Consider the following 21,203-nt stretch of genomic DNA (forward strand, 5'->3'; position numbering starts at 1 on the left):
ATTTTTTATCATCTGATTCAGAAATTTTTACTTTTATTATTTTTTTATTTTAGTGGGAAACATCTGTTTTTGAATATATGTTTGAATAGACGAAAATTTGATGAACTCTATTATTTATCATTTCATCTAAAATGGGTATACCGTTACTATTGTTCTCTTTTGCTGAGTGTCTAGTTTCTTCGTCAGAGTCGTCGTTCGAATCATATTTTGTCCAAAAGAGTTCGAGAGTATTTAAGTCATTACCATCATTATCTTTTTGAAAATTTGGAGGTTGTATTTGAACATCAGAAATAATATTTGCCTTTGATTGATTCGTATTACTTGTAGAAGGTTGTGGATCTATGGGAATATTTTCGGCTAGTTGTTGTAAGAAATCTAAAATGTCGTCTCAAGAATCTCCAGTGTTATTATTTATTGATTCGGTTTCTAACGCGTTGATAGGAATTCGAGATATACAATCAGCATTGGAATTTAATTTGCCCTTTTTGTACAAAATTTTAGAATCATATTCCTCTAGCTTCAATCGCCATCGGACTAATTTGGAATTAGGTTCTTTGAGACTAAAAAAACCAAAAAAGAAGTTTGTGATCAGTGTAAATATGAAATTGTATACCCTATAGATAAGACCTGAAGTGTTTACATGCTCAAACAATGGCAAGCAGTTCTTTTTCTATAACTGATTAATTCAAATTCCTAGAAGCATATGCTATGGATTTGTCATTGGGTACATTTACTTGGGATAAAACAGCTCCTATTGCATATTTACTGGCATAAGTTGTAAGAATATATTTGTTAATAATCGGGATATTGAAAAATTGGATCATTGGTTAAAATTTCTTCACAAGTTTGGAATGAATTTAGAAAATCTTCATCATGTATGATTTTAGGTCGTTTTTTTAAACATTTTGTTATTAGTTTTGTTAGTTTAGCAAAGTCGGGTATAAAACGTCGGTAGTAACCTAAGAGTCTAGAAAGCTTTTAATTTCTGTCTGATTTTTGGGAATCGGATAATATTTTATGGCTGAAATTTTATCTGGGCTAGTTTTTACGCCGTCGGGTGTGATTATATGCCCTAAATACATAATGGTTTTCTTCAAAAATTCCGATTTGTCGATCTGAACTTTCAAATTGTGTTGTCTTAATCTGTTAAATACAGATTTCAATTTTTCTAACTGTTCCTGATGGGATGTGCTATACATTAAAAGTCGTCTAAATAAACTATACAAGTTTCGTCAGTCAAACCTCGTAATACGTTATCCATGACATTTTGGAAAGTAGATGGACCATTTTTAAGTCTGAAACTATTTCGTTTGGAGTGACAATGTCCTTGTGGGGTGCTGAAGGCGGTTTTGTCAATATCTTGCGGATCAATTTCTATCTGATGAAATTCACTAGCAAGATCTCCACAAGCAAGATTTCATGTATTCGTGAAATGGGATATCGATTTTAAATGGGGATGTAGAAGGTCCAATGATACCTTCATCTAACATTTTCATGATTTGTCTGTTCACTTCTTCTCTATGAATCTCGGGAAGCCTGTGAGATTTCGTATATATGGGTGTATTGTCAGTGAAGTTTATTTTATGTTTTATTTGATTTGTAAAACTCAGAAGTATTCCGTCGCAGTAAAAGATATCTCTATAATTATAATGTAAATTTAAATATAATATAAATCTAATAGCTTCTTTCTCCTCTTTGTTACAATGTTCAAGTCTAAGATTTTTCAAATTTTCTTTCAATTTATTTTGTTGAATAGTTGTCAGGTCCGTATCAGATTCGCATTCTAATTTATTAACAAAATTTACTTCAAGTGGATTTATAATTTTGATTTCAAAAAGTTCATATTTAATTTTACTGGATTTTCATTGCTATTTATAATTGTAGTTGTAGCAAAATTATTATCAATTTTTATTAAAGCTCTAGGCATTTATAAGCCATTTGTTATACGTTGAATTTTCGTACAGATATTCAAATGAATTTCAAGTTTCAGAATTATGATTTATTTGTTCATTAAAATCATCAATAGTTTGAATGTAAAGTGTCTGGTTTATATAATTTTGTGAATTATTAGGTCTATTATCTTGTCTAGGAATGTTTCCACTTTGACAATCTGGTTGACGTTGTTGGTTTGGGAAATTCGTTTGACGGTTTGGATTTTGGAAAATCTGTTGACGATTTTGGTTTTGAAAAAAAAGGTTGACGGTGAATAGGAAAATTATTATTGGGTCGCCAATTGTAAGAATTATTATTTTGTTGGAAATTCGGTCTAAAGTGATGTGAATTCATAAAATTTGGTTGATGTGGCTGAAAAGTTTGAGGAGACTTAATATTACTAAAATTGGGTGAAAAGATAGGCGTTGGTTGTCTATAATTAGTTTCAGCAGGAGTTATTCTTAAAGTAGGCCTAGAAGTAGTGTTTGAGTTAAATTGATTACTCTTTTGAGTTGAATACATGAAATGTTCTTCCTCAATAACTAAACTCATTGCTTCCTCTAAACTATCTGGTACTCTTAATCTAACATTTGTTTGTAAAGGTAAAGATAATCCTCTTATATAAGTTTTTGAAGCTAAATTATTATAATTTTCTAGTGGAATTCTCCGTTTGTTAATATTACTTAGAGAATTTAATTTTGCAATAATTAGACTGCGTGCATCTTAGCAACGCATGCCAAAATTATAAGGTGGTTCATTTTTGAAAGATTTCAAATTAATTAAATATTGAATAAGACAATCAATATTTCGTTGATCGCCAAAACTGAAGCTTAAAATATCTTTGACGTCTTTGCATGTTCTTAACTCTATTCTAGAACCAATTAATATCTAAGCTCGTCCTGTGAGTTTTCCCAGGATAGCTTTTAACAAAAATGTATTTAAAGTTACGTCAGTTTCACTAGCAAAAACTGATATTAGACTTTCACAATTTCCTATAAATATTGTGAGGATTTCCATCGTGCGAAGGAATTAAATCTAAGTAAAGTTTAAGTAATTGATAATTAGTTGGTGTAGAAGGCATTTCTAAATTATTATTATTATTTTTATTGAGTATTGAATTTGTAGCACTATCTGTTTCACTTAAAGTTAGACTTCTCTTTAATAAATTTTCTAAATCACCTATATTAAATCACTCATAAAATTACTATCGGAAAAGGAAATTAAGGAAAAATATTGGTACTTACAAGAGGAAAACTTTTATTATCTTCTAATTTTACTTCTTAATTTTGTTTCTTATAGGTTCAATCGATGTAGTATTGAGCCCAAGATGTAATTTTTTGTCTTTTGTAATGTCTTTTCTTCTTCTAAGTGGTTGAACGGTTCTGAATCATCTGCTTATTTTCGATATTCCTTCGAGCAATACAGGTATTTCAAAGTTCGATATACACTCAAATTAAACCGGTCAAAAGTTCGATATTTTCGGTTAGTCGTTAATACGAAAAATTAACGTGCTATACGTTGAATCAAGAAAATCCTATTGACTACGCCAATGATATTATGTCACTCCGAAAAATACTTTTTAAAAACGAAAAATTATAATACAAGGTAATTATTTATTTTATTGTGACTCGGCCTTTGTCGTTTCTTAACTCGCGTAATCACTAGGAATTTAGACCACTCAGTTAGATGAGATGTCCTTAGTTGCCACAGTCTGTCACACTTTGAATTTCACATCGATCATTTAGGGTGTATAGACCTCAACTAGGCATCCAGAATGCTTGAACGGTCTCAAGGAAATTCAATAAACCTTTATTATACAATTGAAATTGGTGATTTAGAGTTCCATTGCATTTATGAAGTATAGCCTTGATTTGGGTGATAGTTTTTTTCCGTTAAACTTTTTAGCATTAGATTACATTACTTTCTCAAATTGTAACTAGGGTCAAATAAAAAATGCTTAATAAATGTTAAGTATGATATGTCTCAATTATTTTGTAACGGTTTCCACGATTTTCAGCAATTCTGATTTTTTCAGTTTAGTTTTCCTGTATATATTTACATTACAAATTTGAATCTATCTTCAAGAATTCTGCTCTGTATATCCGTATAATATATTATGATAAATTCAATTTATATTCAGCACAATGATGTTCTTCAAAACAAAAACATTTTAAATGAATCACATTCAATGCGATAAGAAATGGAAAATCGTTGTCTGACAAAATTGATGATGCTGTGTAATAAGAAATACGATAGAAGAATTATGTGTATGAGGTTTACGGAAAGAAAATTATTATAGGCTTTAATAGAAAAAATTGATTTTCCCTATGGATTATGATCGCTCCATTTGTTGTAGAGAAAAAATCTTTTACACAACCGCGAAGTAAGATTATGGAATCGATGAACAACGTAATAATCAGATAATGTACACTAAGGTTGCAACGAAGCATTAGCCACAGGTCTAATGAGAATAAATATTACATATAAGAAATGTATATTTTGTATTCATCAATTATAGAGTGCATTTTATTAAAAATTTATTAGACTCAATTATTAGCTCTGGACACACTTTTTACATTACCACTACACCAACACTTTCAATTACACTGTCTGACACGCGCTTCGATAACCAAGTTATCTTCTTCAGAGATTGAATTATTAACTATTAACTATTAACTTGACGATTAGTAGTGTAGTAGTTAGGAATAAATGTGAAGATTTCCGCCAAGGAAGTTTTCCCGCTGGAAGTATTAAAAAATTTAGTATAAAAAATGTAAGTAGCGTTACTACGTTTTAGTTTACCTTCATTGTTTTAAGACAACTTCTTTATCGAAACGCGCGTCAGACAGTCTAATTGTGAGTGTTGATGTAGTGGTAGTGTCAACAGTTTGATAAGTATAAATATCACCAACGTTTCCAAAAATTCCAGCTCAATAATTATTGATTCCATCTCAAACATAGTATTACTCAGAATAAATAGAATTCTTGCACCAAACTGTATTAATTCAGCAAGGATTCAATGTATTAGTCACAAATTGAAATGTATCCTGCAACTATGATAGGTAAATGCAATAATAAATATTCAGGATTCCCTTTGTTGAATAATTGGTGGTAATGTTTTTTCTTTTTTTTAGTATTAATTATCATTTACTCTCAAATTGCTACAAATTCGGCTCTTCTGATAATAGTGTATTTTTATGTGATTTTCCGTAATATCTATTGTCATATTTTTGTTGATTCTAAGTAGTGTGTATTGTATTATTTTGTAGCATGTCGTTTGTGAATCGGATTTTTTCAAAGGAAAAATTGAAATTGTTTATCTAATTTAGATTTTAATAGAATTTTTGTTTTTATTTTGAATAAAGAGTAATACAGTGATTTACTTGATAATGAATAAATGGAATTTTAATGTTAGCTATACTAATAATAATTCCCTGAAGATTTTCTACTGCCATTTGCCAAATAACACTTGATATATCTTCAAGTACAGTTTATAAGTTATTAATACTCGAAGTCAACTTAATTGTGAAATATTGAAATTCTTGGAACAGAGTCGAATGAAGCTAAAATTATGAATCAAATAAATCAAATTTTCCTTATCCACTCAAAAATGAAACCAACGATTTTCTCTATTTGTGTTAATAGTCAACGAATCAGATAAGAAGCAATTTACGGCTCGGAACAGTTAACAAACCAGTCTTTTGGTATCATTAGGTAGGCGGTTTGAAGCCGTGGCAACTTATAGTACACTAAAATGAGGAGTAGGTAGAGTGAGGCACAAAACCCCTTGAAAATGGTTTATTGTAAATAAAAATACTTTTTTTAAAAAGTTAAAAGTGTCTCAAAGAACATTTCTGGCGCTGCGAACGGGATCAAATTCTTACAGAAACACAAACTTCCTGGTCAACTTTAGTTGTTAAACGAGACGATCCATCGAACCAAGGCGAGAAAAACGTAGTATGCGGACATCAAGACATCACCAATGATCATCCTCTTGTAAGTACAATGTTCCTTTTCACCTTATTTATGAGCACTTTTGGCGATATTTCTGAGAATAACTTACATTTATTATTGTCAAATCTCTCTATAAACCCTTTGGACAGTTCAGCTAATAGTTCTCGATATTCCAAAACTCAAATTTTAAAATTTCGAAACACTGATAGCTTGAATATGTCTCTTCAAAACAATGATATCTCCAGCCTCTATACAACTCTACCTGAATTTAGTTAGTTTCAACTTTTGTAAAATCGGTAGATAACTCAATTACGTTCCTTCGGTCACAGAATCTCACTCAACCTCAAGAATTCATATTGAATGCCAATATTATTTCTCGTATAAAAGGTAAACCTCCAGATTTTTTAAACTACTCAAATTTAACACTTTCGACAGATGCACGTTCAGCATTACTAGTTAAATACAGAGATCGACGCTCCGAAGATATTTTATTAACTCAATTATCTACAACAGTTCAGTACGATAATGAAACCTATGACCAATATCACCAAAGAATCTCTAATAATTTGAATGATTTGCTTCAACATATAGCTATATAATGATAATGTAGAAACTGTAAATTTCAAAACTCCATACATTGAAAATATTACTTTCAAAACGTTTTGCACTGATGTTAACGAGCCATATTGTGAATATTTATCACATTTTCAAATGAATTCTCTCGATGAAGCCCTGCAAAAATGTATCTCCTACGATAATCATAAAAATCAACAATTATATATGAACTTTTTGAGGAGTCAACAAAATAGAAGATTACCCTCTATCCAAAAATCCAAACAAAATTCCATTCCTTCAAACCACAATAGACTTAATCAAACTTTCACGCGGAACCCTACTATTAACCCAAGTCCCCCACAAAATAGCTCTTTTTCAAATCTCCCTACTTCTCCAATAAATAGAATTCAAAATAACCACCTCTTTAGAATTACTCAAAGTTTTAATAGATCTCAGCCTAACAATACTTTTGGTAATAACCATACATTAAATAATCCATCTACCAGCAATTCTTTTGGAAATAATCCAAACCCCCTTGCTCCACAACACTAAAGATATTTTCTAACTTCTCGAAATGTCCCACAACCAATGAGTGGTGTACAAACTATTTCTACTAGAAACCAACCAAAGAGTACTTCCACGAGAAAAATGTTTAATTTTAATGTTGATTGCCATCAAAATGAAAACTTCAACCCTCACGATACTTTGGACTTTGACGATACAAATAACAATTTTCAAAACGAAAATTATCATCCAGATGTTCATGACGAAAATTTTTACGAAGCCACTCACGAAGCACCAATTCAATAAATAAAATTATGCCAAAAACAAAACTAAAAGTTTTATTTGATACAGGAGGCGCAGGTACACTCATATCTCCTAAAGCTTCTACCTTTTTCAACTCAAATCACATTTATAATAAGCCCTTTACGTTGACGTCCATGAAAATAACACGGAAGTATAACTCCAATATTAAAACACCCTTGCTCAAATAATTTAACATTTTAGAACCCATCGACGCTAGAATTGCCGATTGAAGTAAAGACTTCGACATACCAACAGGAAATTATGACGTAGAACGCTTGCAAGCTTTGATAGATTATCAAAGTATATTACTTACATTGAAACGTCTTAATATTTCTATTCCTTTTGACACCTTGCATAATAAAATTCCTGAAGACATCTTCAATAGTGACATTCTTCTAAACTATAATAAATAATATTAAAATTCCTTAATCTATTAATACTGCTACAAACGGTTACATTAACGATTTACCAACTCCATGTCGAGCATTTAGATAAATACGAAATATGTAACGGTCCAAATAAATTCGATTCTTCATTAATCCATACTCAGCATTTGAACCAAGAAGAAAACGATAAAATTTTGAAGCTTTGTAATAAATATAATGATATTTTCTATGACGATAATTCCGATTTAACTTTTACTTCAACCCTTAAGGACAAAAGATGAAAACCCAATTTACGTGAAATGTTTCCGACATCTGAAAGCCATGCCAGAAGAAATTTCCAGACAGGTTAATCAATTACTCGACAAAAAAATTATTAGACCCTCAATATCTCCTCATTCCGCCCCTATTTTGGTTGTATCAAAAACCGAAGCTTCCGACAGGAAAAAATTCCGTAAGGATATTGACTACCGCAAATTAAGCGAAAACACGTCGAATATAAGTATAATCTTCCTAATATAGAGGACATTTTAGATAATGTAGGAAAATCCATATATTTTACTACCCTTGATCTAGCCCAAGGCTTCAATCAAATTGAAGTCCACCCAAACTCAATCGAAACAACAGCTTTTTCCGTATCCCATAGCCACTACGAGTTTTTACGAATGCCATTTGGTTTTGAAAACGGACCTTCCACTCTCGAAAAATTGATTGATAACATTCTCCGACCTTTTCTCCAAAAATGTTGTTTCGTCTATATGGACAACGTCATCATCTTCTCTAAGTCTCTTCAAGAACACTTGATTCACATCGCTGCAATCTTTGAAACATTCCGAAAGGCAAATTTGAAAATTAAATTAGACAAATCTGAATTTCTGACGAAAGAAGTCGTTTTCGTTGGTCACATTGTGAGTCCTGAAGGCATTAAGCCCAATCCTAGTAAAATAGAGGCCATTAAAAACTTCCCTATTCCAAAGATTGTGAAAGAAGTCAGATCATTCTTAGGACTCATTGGATATTACTAAAGATTCATCTCAAATTTCGCAATAATAACATCACCCTTCTCTCGATGCACTCGTAAATAGGCGATCATAGACCCAATGAATGTTAATTACAAAGAATGCTTTAAGAACTGCAAACAACTCTTATGCATTGCCCCAGTTCTACAGTACCCAGATATTTCAAAACCTTTTGTTTTGACAACCGACGCTTCCAATATTGCCATTTGCTCTGTATTATCACAAAACAATCGACCCATATCGTATTACTCCCAAACTTTGATCTCCGCCGAGCAAAATTATTCAACTATCGAAAGAGAACTTTTGGCAATCTTAGATTCCTGTAAACACTTACGCCCGTATTTGTATGGTCAGAAATTCACTGTTGAAAGTGACCACAATCCTCTAGTATGGATTTGCAAAATTAAAGACCCCACATCTCGGTTAGCCCGATGGAGACTGAAACTGGAAGATTACAATTTCGATGTACAATAGGCAAAGAAAACCAGGTAGCCGACTGTCTTTCCAGAGTACAGGTCAATGCACTTTCAATTTCTTCTATTTGTGCCGAACACCCGGACCCCCATGATTTCGATCTAGGCGAATTTCTTGAAGAATTCGACAAAAATCAATCTCTCAGCGAAAATATTAAACACCGCAATCGAAAATCTGACTTCTTGACCTTTTTATAAACATAGATATACAGTAAACCTCACTGACAATTGGATAATGGTAATACCTGATGTTCTCAAAAAAATACTTAGACCAAATGAAAAATTCGTAATACATGTACCCCATGAATTTCGACCCTTTATTTGTGATTACGAAACTTTTGACTCGACCGTTAAGGCTATTTTTTGTAATAAGTTACTACAAGATATAGAAGAAGAACAAAAATAAATAGACTGTGTAAAACAATATCAGTTTGATTGTTTGTTTTGTTCCATTGTAACAAAAATTATTACCTAACGATTGTAGATTAATTTAGCAAATATGCTCAATGCTATAAAATCTCCGATAAAGTTTCTGTATCAGTTCCTAGCAAGATAAGACATTATTTTTCTCACCACAATTACCCGAAAAAAAATTTTTTGCAATAATAGCACTGAATTTAATTCTGCTGTAATTAAAGAATTCATGAAACTCCACAAAATTGAAATACATTTCACAACCTCAATTACAAGACTGATATTTTTTTATTACAATCGTGAATTAAATAATCTCCTAGTAAACACAAACAAAGCAATTCTACAATAAATAAGTTCTTAATCAGCACAATATACTGTCCACGTAAGGGCAATGGCGTAGGTGACATATATATAAAGTTCATTGTTAAAATATTGATTTGTCCGTACCGTTATTTTCTGTAGAAATTATAAGTCGTTTATTATAAATAAAAATACTTTTTTAAAAAAGTGTTTCAAAGAACATTTCTATATTGAAATAGATAATTACTATTCTTACCTCTGTATCCTTTGGTATTTAATAATTTGGAAAATAATTACTTTCCTTACTCATTTTGTGAAAAATATTGGAAGCGATCGATCGATCTATAACCACATCCCGAGAGCAAGGAGGAACGTCTCATATTGATGGCGAATATAGTTCAAAAAACATGACTGATGGTTTACAATATGAAGATAAGGATGGCACTAGAGTGAGTCTTTAGTGCTATTCAATTATACGAATAAAATAGCAGGCGCTAGTGTTGTCTTAAGTTCGGATTACAGTTTCCGAATAGGTATTATACCCATCCGACATGATCGAAACTGGTAAGCGGATTATTTATCTCTCCAATAGTAATCCACTAGAAATGTCGATATCGATAAGAATGTCGATCGGCGTCATGTCCATTGAAAAAGATGTAACTCAATACAGCGTAACGAGATTACTATGATATTGTGGCCGTACATGTGGAAATAATCACTATATATCTAATTAAAACTACAGAGGAAAATTATGTGTTTTTGAAAGTATTTCAGTTCTGACTATAATTAGGGACGGATGCTAATTGATTAGAGTTGATAACATTTTTAGGCACAACTCAACATAATGAAACCATCGAAAATTGGTTGCCAATTCACCAACATAAATTATTGACAAGTTTTCATTTTGATCAAATATTTTCTGTACATGTCCTCAGATTCACACAATACTTCGATATAAAGTATCAATAAATTTTTTTGTTATTTGATTGGCTCTCCTTGAAGTAATTCCTATTTCATTTCGTTCTAGTTACTATATCGTGGTTTCTAAAATATTATCAAATTCAAATTGAATACGTCAGATAGAAACAAGATTGATAGAGAAACGTAAGTTGACGATAAAATCGGAACATTATTTACCTATTTGAAAAGTAGTAGATTCAAGATATGAGATTCGCTATTATTCTTGATTTTATGAATTATTTCGAATTTAAAATACATCTTCCCGTTTATTGAACTTTCTTTAGCAAACTCAGTACTAGACATATTCTCATAAGATAAATTAACGTTAAACCAAACTGGCGTTTCCCCGTGGAAAATTAATTTTTTTTAATAATTTTTCAAAAGAAAGATTAAAATTGACGTTACGACTAATTTTAAGTCTTTATCAAAATATAATATTGACATTGACAATTTGCGTAAAATCAAGAACATTTAAAAAACTTTATTTTTTCCGGATAATTATTTTCTTTCAATGCAGTTCTGGCATTTTGAATAGCTAAGCATCTAAATTCAGGATCTGATAGTTGGATAGATCTAGCAGCCAAACTTATTATCACTGATCTTTTTTGTGACATAGGATGACATGAATTGAAGTTCAAATATCTTGATCTTGATATCAAGAAAATTGATTTTATCATTTTGCTCAAACTGGATTGTGAATTGAAGTATTTCATGATAAGGATTGAATTTTTTACTAATGTTTTCAATTTTATTCTTTGGTACAGCAGTAATGCAATCATCTACATATCGGAAAAAGAATGTGTATGTATGTATATGTGCAACACTTGAAATAGAAGCTCCTTTAGCACATTCATCAATTTGTTTGAATATTTCATTTTCATATTTGAAGTACGTTGTTGTTAGTGTGACTTCTATAGCTTCGTTGAATTAGTTTCGAGATATTTCTGTATAATCTTTTGATTATAATCAATTTTTTTATCAATATATTTTTCACAATGGTAATAGGAACATTTGTATATAAAGAAACCACATCTAACAGAATAAATACATATTCGTTAGAAATTTTTATATTATTCATTTTTTCTTTGAAATCCCATGTGGTTTTGATACAGTACTTGTTTTGGTATAATTTTTTTTTCAAAATACTTTTCAAATAATTAGATAATGGGGTAAGAGGAGTTTGAGTACTTGAAACAATCGGTCGAAGGGGAATGTCAGGTTTGTGTAGCTTTAGTAAACCATATATTTTAAGGGGTAAGGCATTGTGAATTTTAATTTTTTTTTTGTATCTGAAGGCGAAATGAACAGTTGTTCTTCCCAAAATCGAATTAGATCATTATTTGATTTTTGATAAAAATTCGTAGGATCTTGTTTAATTTTTTTGTAAGGTGTTTCATCGCTTAACAGTTTCATTTTATTATTATAATCTTCTGATTTCATAATAACAGTTTTATTAGATTTATCTGTTTTCAAAATTTTGAGATCGCTATGTTTGGATAGAAGTTGTTATAATTGCACCGATACACATTTCTAAAATATATTGAGATATACAGGGTACTCAGCATAAGCGTGATAACATGAATTAAAGTTTTTCTAAATAGGACACCCTGTATATTTGTTCACCATCGAATTTAGCGTAAAATTCTGCATCTAGTCCTGTCTTCTTCTTCCATAAATTGTGACGTTGCCAAGTTGGAGCGGAAAATATGAAGATTTGACGAAAATTGGTGCACTATAAATGCTGCCTAGTAAACGTGATTAGTAACTAAACTTGTTTGGTAAGTACGAAGGTAAAGGATAGATGAAATGTTTGAACAGGGTAGAAGTTTCTTTTGGGCTTTGGGGTGTTTTTTAGATAAGCATTGATTCAGGAGATTTCAATTAGCAAAAACTTCTTTTTTTTTTTAATGGAACATCCAGTATATTATTTTACCATTTTATAAAACTATTTTATCCCTTCAAATTATGTCTAATAATGCATATCTAAAATTAACTGTTTTTAAAAAAATTGCATTTATAGTTTACGATTTAAAAATATTCACTTTAACAAGTAAACACTGAATGTGACGTTTAAATTAATTCTAGTTTTTTTGACAAAAAGAAATCAGTAATTTTTTTACTTTATATTTAAAAACTGCAATGAAATAAATACGGTATCTACAAAACTAAATTGAGCAATTATCACCTTACCAACAAATGAAATGAAAATATCCATAGTTTCATCAAGTAACCTGTGAATTTGATATTTTCAGTTTAAGTCAGAGTGATTAGTTATTATCTAGACGTATTACAAAGAACGAGAAAGCAATTAAGATCATGAATTTTTTTATACAAGAATTGACTGATATGATTTTTGTACTAGGTGCCAGTGATAAGAACTGTTTACTCACAAAAAGGATTTATCAACAGAAATTTCCAGATAGAAGACAGCCGAGAAAAAGAGACATTGGAAAATTTGCTTCAACGATTTATCAGAACTGGTAGTGTAGTTTACGAAAAAAGTGAAAGGTTGAAGTTACGGAAGATCCTCATATCTCGACACGGGAAATGTCAAAACAAACCGACATAAGTCGTACTGTCGTCCAAAAAATTCAATCTAAGAACAAAATGCATCCTTACCGTATACAGGGAATGCAGGAACTATTGGATGATGATTATGAAAAGCGCTTAACCTTCTGTGAGTGGGCTCAAGAACAAATTCAGAAAAACATAGATTTATTCAATTTTGTATTATTTGCCGATGAAGCAACATTTCATAAAAATGAGTTTATTAATGGACACAATTTCCATTATTATGCAAAAGATCAACCGCATTGTATACGGACTATCAGTCAAACAAAGTGGTCATTAAATGTATGGGGTGGAATAATTGGGAATCATGTCATAGGCCCATATTTCTTCGACGAAACTGTTAATGGGCAAGTTTATTTAAATTTCTTACAAAACGAATTACCCCAACTACTTCAGTACTTACCTGCTCATGATGAAGGCTTTAGATTATGTTAATCATAATATTTTAATCAACAAATTGCAGTATTACGGTTTCAGGGGAATACAATACCTCTCGCATGGTTTAAGTCATACCTTACCAACAAAAGTCAGCTTGTAAGGGTTGATACAACGATATCTTCTCTCAAGCCAATAGAATGTGGAGTGCCCAGAGGCTCAGTACTAGGCTTTATTTCGTTTTTCTGTTTATAAACGACATCGCATATTTAGACATCAGTGGTAAAATATGTCTATTTGCAGATGATACTATTTTCTCTTGGAGAAACCCTGATCTCATGGCACTTCATAGAACCATATCTAGTGACCTAATCACCCTTAAATCATGATGCGATTTTAATCTTCGATGTGTCAACGTTTCTAAAACTGAAATTTTATCATAAAAAAAACATTGCAGCCTTTTTTTCATAACACCATCATTGACGTCGTTGAATCTATAAAATTTGTTTTGTTTTGCATTGGGATTAGTTTCCAGGAAACTAAACTTATTCATTTCCTTAATAGTTTATTATGCTTATTAATTAGATAATGGGGCAAGAGGAGTTTGTATATTTCGGTTGAATGGGAATGTCAGGCTTGTGCTGCTTTGGTAAACCATATATTTCAGGGGGATGATAAAAAGTTGTTCTGCCCAAGATCGATTTATAACATTACTTTGTTTTTGACAAGAATATATAGGTTCTTGTTTAATTTTTTTGTAAGTTGTCTTATCGTTTAATAATGTCATCATTTCATTATAATTATCTTCTGGTTTCATAATAACAGTTTCATTAGATTTATCTAATTTCAATATTCTGAGATTTCTGTTTTGATTGATATTTTTTTGGATTTACTTATATTCAGAGGTTTCATATTACCTATTACTTGTTTTTCAATTTATTTTTAAAATTAGAGATAATATCACAAGTATAGAATTCATATCATTTTGAATTTCGTTATTGATGCTGCATTCAATATTACATAAGATATTTGTCACAGGTAATTTGTTACTAGAAATATTCTGTGCAAAATTGGGTCCTTTTTAGCAATAGGTTATTGTTTTAATATTAGCTTATCAAGTTTCTTAATATTTTTATCTTTGCATTTATTAAAAAATGATTCAGTTTTTTCTCGACATTTTTCTTGAAATTTTTGTAAAATACTCTTAGGAATTACTTCACTTATTTTAAATTTTATGTTTTTTAAATCATTTTCTAATTTTCCTATTAGAGTAGTTGATTCGGTAATAGATAGTTGAATAACTTGGAAAATAAATATAAATAAAACATGATTTTGATATTCATGCTGCAGGTAACTATTTGTAAATTTTATATGGGATAGTTTCAAATTTAAAAATGTGGGTATCAACCTATTTTTTCGCAACTGAGTAGAAAAATTCTTCAGTTTTGCTGTCTGGCAGTTTTGTGGAGGATGAAAAAACTGATTTAAATAACATTCGTGTAATTTATGCATATCTCTTAGATCTTGATAAAACAAATTCTATAAAAATTCAACGTCATTCATAATGTAAGAGATTAAAAACTAATAAAAATTCCTATAGTAACCAGAATCAATATTTCTACCAACGTATTGACTTTTGAATTCTATGAATTTGATAATTTTTACAAGAATTAATACAATTCAGAACCACCGACAATCTTGTTGATTATTGTGAGTAAAATTTTAAACATTTATACATATTTCTTATATTGTATTCCACCATAATTTCAGTCCGGATTATATATATATATATATATATGTATATATATATATATATATATATATATATATATATATATATATATATATATTTATATAATTTATTTATTTATTATTGTATCTAAATGTTCTTGATTTTAGATCTCTTCTGTTTTAAAATTAGTTTTTTTTGATAATTTCTAAAAGGAAGATAAACTTTGACGTTTCGACTTTTCTTTAAGTCTTTATCAAAATATGATATTGACACTGGCAATTTGCTTAATTATATTCACTTTCATCATGAATATCAAAATAAGGATGAAATCAACTTAGATCTTTGTTCTAATAAGAAAATTTAATTTTTCCTTGGTCCCTATATCTTAAATATATAGCGGTAATCAATTAAATTATTTGTAGTTTTATTAGAATTTACAAAATATAGCTATAAATTTTACTTAAATTATTTAGATTTTTTTTGTCATTTATACCTTTTTCGTTCTTATGAATCATGGTTCGTTAATTCAGTTCTATTTTTTGTATCGTATTGATGACCTCTTAGTCTATTTTCTAAATACTGAGATGTTTGCCCTATGTAGACAGCGTCACAATTAATACGAGGCACTTGATATATAATATCATTTTTTTTGTTTTTTGGTGTTTTAGATTATAATTTAGTGAAATATTTGGATATTGTATTATGTCCTTTATGACTTATACTAATATCATATTTATTGAAATAATTCAAAATTGTAGGGAAAGTCCTTGTACATATGGTAATGAAAAATGTCCTATGTTCTGATGTTTCGTTTCTGTTTTGTTTTTAAATTGGTTGTAGTATCTGTTTATCTTTTTCCTGAATATGTTATTTATCATTTTTTCAGGAATATTATTTTCTTTGTGCAGTTTTTGCTTTTTGAATAGCTGAGGATATAAATTCAGGATCTGATAGTTGGATAGATCTATCGGCCAAACATATTATCACTGATATTTTTTAGTGACATGGGATAACACGAATTGATTAAATATCTTGAGGACCAAGTTGGTTTCATCAAGAAAATTGATTCGATTATTTTGCTCGACCTCGAATCTGAATTGAAGTTTTTCATGATAAGAATTGATTTTTTATTTATGTTTTCAATTTGATTCTTTGGTACAGCAGTAATGCAATCATCTACATATCGGAAAAAGAATGGAATATTTATATCAAGTTTGCTTAGAACCGTTTCCTCAATATCTTCCATTACCAATTGTGCTATAATACTTGAAATAGAAGCCCCCATAGCACAACCACCAATTTGTTTGTATATTTCATTTTCATATGTGAAATATGTTATAAGTGTGAGTTCTATAGCTTTTATAAATTCATTTTGAGATATTTCTGTTTATTCCTTTGATTTTGTCCCATTTTTTCATTAATATAATTTTCACAATAGTAATAGGAATATTTGTATATAAAGAAACCACATCTAACGAAATAAATACATATCCATTAGGAATTTTGATACTTTCAATTTTTTCTTTGAAATCCCATGTGTTTTTGATATAGTATTTGTTTTGATATAAAAGTTTTTTCAAAATATATTTCTAATCATTAGATAATGGGGTGAGAAGAGTTTGAATACTTGAAACAATTGGTCGAAGGGAAATTTCAGGTTTGTGGAGTTTTGGTAAACCATATATTTTAGGGGGTAAGGCATTGTGAATTTTCAATTTTTTTGCGTCTGATGGCGAAATAAAATCTGTTCTTTCCAAGATCGGATTAGATCATTATTTTATTTTTGATAAGAATTCGTAGGGTCTTGTTTAATTTTTTTGTAAGTTGTCTCATCATTTTATTATTATAATCTTCTGATTTCATAATAACAGTTTTATTAGATTTATTTGCTCTCAAAATTTTGAGATTTCTATTACTATTTATGAATTATTTGGTTTTAGTATATTAGTATAAATCATAGAGGACATAACACATTATCCAAATAATTCACTAAATTAAAATCTAAAACACTAAAAAACAAAAGAAGTAATATTATATATCCAGTGCCTTGTAATAATTGCAACGCTGTTTACATAGGGCAAACATCTTAGTATTTAGAAAATAGACCAAGAAGACTTCAATGCGATAAAAAAATAGAACTGCATTAACGAACCATGAAATATCGGAAAAACATAAATTCAATTATAAGATTCGAAAATTCTTTAAACGGAATCTAATACACGAAAAAGAGAATTTTTAGAAATGGTTAACATTTATAAGAACGAAAAAGCTATAAATGATAAAAAAGATCTAAATAATTTAAGTAAAATTTATAGCTCTATTTTGTGTATTTTGTATATATATATATATATATATATATATATATATATATATTTAAGTTAATCTACTTTGGTGTTTCATTGAAATATTTCCAATAAAAAAACGCTTATAATTTAGCTTATTTTTATTATTTTTTTTCTTTTTTTTTTTTGTTTGTTTTTATTTGTTCTTTATTTTTTAGACATTGAATCCCATCAAGATTTTTATAATTTTATCGGTTTAACTTTCAACAGATCGGGCTCGTAAAAATAGTATTCGCTCATATTTAGAAGTTAGATTGAAGATATGAAAGATATAACGCCTTGAAGAAACAGAATAAATTTCAGAAAACTATTCATACCTTTGTTAAAATATGACAAGAAAATATGAGAAGTGGACAAACAAGTGAGCTATACGTAAGTGAAATAGCAGCTAGATAATAAATCAAAATAATTTTTTTTTCTTTTCTTAATATAAAAATTCTTTTATTTATGCCTCTTCAAGGTATGCATTACTTAAAGTATCAAAGCAAATATTCATAGTAATCAGAGAAAAATATTTCATTTATTATATAGATCTACCGTCAGAACGTTTTCAACTGAGTTTCAAAATATATCGTTTCAAGAACTGAAACAGTCGGCATATCGACCTTTATGTCGCTAGGAAATCACTCATCAAAATTAAATTGGTTGACAACCTCACCTCATCGGTCATCACTAACAATGTTAACATTATCGTAAAAATTAATTTAAGATATCTTCTCCATTTTCTTCGCTTCCATATAATTAAATGCAAAAAATTTATTAAATTAAATGCTTATTAAGTGCATCAAACATAAAGTGAACTATTTTCGGCTATAACTTAATTTACTAAGTGAATACTTGAGATACATATTAAATTTTTGTTATTTGAAAATTTTGTGCTAATATTAGAAACAGATTATCGCACGAATTGGGCTTAGTCAGAAATTTAGTAAAAATCCTCTCAGAATAGGCCTCTTTCAGCTTGTATCGTCTTCAAAACTCATAAAAATAATATAACATGGTTATGTTGAACCTTCATCGTGTTCAATGCTTACTCAACGTCCCATTCAGTTCAAAGAATATGCCTGGAAATGCCATAGAACATCTTAAAAGCAAGAATCCAGAAGGTTGATTCCAAGAATATGATCAAACATGAATTTAGCTTTATAAATATCTGTTACATTTACATTTCCCTTTTTGTGCAGATAATTCCGAATGGATCTCAAAGCATTAATAATAGAAAATGGTCATAATAGCTGTTGTAGTCGTGGTTTTCACTCAACAAAAAATGAATATATTACATATTTAATTTGCCTAAACGATTAAAATATGTTGGTCCAGATTTTTCACAGTTAACAATTTTAGTGGAAACCACGTGGATTAAACCAATGGAAAAATTGAAAGTGTATCGCCGCTAGTGGCTGGCACATGATTACCATGGAATAGCCACGTAACTTCCACGGAAATGGGGAACACTCTTTGGGTGGCTACCACGTTCCAATCATGTTTTAAGAACTTATCCCATAGCGATAAAGCCACGTATTACCACATTGAAAAAAGAGGCAGTGTAGTTACGGCCACTCAGTGTAACAAGTTTGCACGATTTCTCATTCAATCTGTCTATAATTATAAATAATACCTTGTCTCAGTCCCGTTGCTTTGAAGTCATACATTTTAGATACTTGTATGTCTATGTATATCTATTTCTAACTAAATATAGCTAATTGTTAATTGAAAGGTGTGATTGTAATTGAGTGAACATTATAAGGATTACCAGTTCACTGTGTGTTTGCTCGAAATATGAGTCGCCTCTCCTCGATTCCTTTTTATTGTTAAAAAAAGTAAACTATGTTGATTCAATTTTTTTTAATTAAACATGAAAGTGCTGTACATTTTTTTTATTATTTGTGATTTGTCAAAATTGATAAATAATTATTTATTAAATATATTTTTTATACTACTGAAGATGTATAAACTTTTATTCGGAATCCTGTTGTATGCTTGATGTAATGGCAACATCACTTTATAAATGCTTTGACCAATATCATCGTAAATGTCATCAAAACTTAACCAAAGTGGCACTACCGTAATAAAATAGTGTTGTTTCAACTTCAAAGTGATTTTAATTGAATAAGTGGCTGTGAAAATGAAACAGACAACCAAGATGCTAAACCACTATGTTCGGCATAGAAGTTTCAAGTGCATACATTGTAACCTCAAAATGATGTGTATATAGTTATTTTTTGTGTGGTTAATGTGGTCATCCGAATGTTAATATGTCACACACCTTCAAGATTGTTTCGACAAGGGAAAAGTAAGAGATATACTTTACTGGCTTTCCGCATCAATAGAAACAAAGCATAACATTACTTAGGTCCTATAAACTGACGCGCAAACACATGAAACAACTAATAAGTAATTTCGCCAGTATTCCTAAAACCGACTGGACGGCATATACTTATTTGCATTTTTAAATGTGAAAATATTCAAGATTCTGCGGAAGTCTTGAATCTAGACAGTTTAGATACTGATGTGAAGTGATTATCACTCTAAAATAATAACTAATGTTAATTTAATTTTATACCAGTCGTGAAAATCAATTCTTTCGAATGGCAGATAAAATGTTACGTAAATTAGAAGTTACCAGAAAAGTGAATAAAATGTTATCGCAAATTACGTTACTGAACTTCGAAAAGGTCTATTGAAAAAACAAATTACACGTTGAGAAACGTTTATTCAATATATTAACAAAACAGAATCTACCACTATTACAAGTTTACAATATTTATATTACAAAGTGCCTCGTTGGCATTATACAATAAAGCTTAATAAACAATTCATTTATGTAACTCGCAACTTTTATTACCACTTCATCCTCAAAATCACTTTGTAATTATAATCTGGTGGCACAGTGTGAGGACAGCCACACTTGTTTCTGCACTTAGATATAAGTGATTGGATCAAGTCAAAATAACGTTTGATCACAATCATTTCCACTTGATTGTTTTGAAAGCGTGAAGATGTTTTTCAAAGTTAATGGAACGTGATTTCCACTGTTTATGAATATTATAAAGTGGACTTCACAACAAAGTTGTAGAATTTGTGGTATTCACATAACAGCCCCTTCGTCCGTTATAAGTTATAATACTTCTGAAGCTACTTTGGTTAAAATTATGGATGATGAACTAATACCCATTTCTGCTTCTCTCCACTAGTTAATCATATTTAGAATTCTTAGTATTATCGAATATATCTTTTAAATAGATGTTGTCTAATTTTCGGGTAACTCAAGTATAACACTGAAGTTTGTTATTAACTAGTGGAGAGGGTATTTGAAGCTATATTTGTCAATTGACCATTAGAATTTGATCAAGAAATTAAGCAAGAGACATTTTCGCTTTCTTCGT

At 29.8% G+C, this 21,203-nt stretch overlaps 1 protein-coding gene across 2 annotated transcripts in view; it reads left to right on the forward strand.

The window, feature by feature from the left end:
* The window catches only part of LOC130450717 (metabotropic glutamate receptor), a 566,010-nt gene that overhangs the window by 502,299 nt on the left and 42,508 nt on the right, over positions 1–21,203 (forward strand). The window contains exon 11 of one of the 2 annotated variants that reach the window (XM_056789302.1): positions 5,647–5,719. The exons of the other annotated variant lie outside the window; for it this stretch is intronic. Coding sequence (XP_056645280.1) covers positions 5,647–5,690 — 44 coding nt within the window. The 3' untranslated portion in view covers positions 5,691–5,719. Of the gene's footprint in view, positions 1–5,646; positions 5,720–21,203 lie in introns of those variants that run through there. 2 annotated transcript variants of the gene reach the window in all.

This window comes from Diorhabda sublineata, chromosome X (assembly GCF_026230105.1).
Source record: "Diorhabda sublineata isolate icDioSubl1.1 chromosome X, icDioSubl1.1, whole genome shotgun sequence".
Taxonomy (NCBI): Eukaryota; Metazoa; Arthropoda; class Insecta; order Coleoptera; family Chrysomelidae; genus Diorhabda; species Diorhabda sublineata.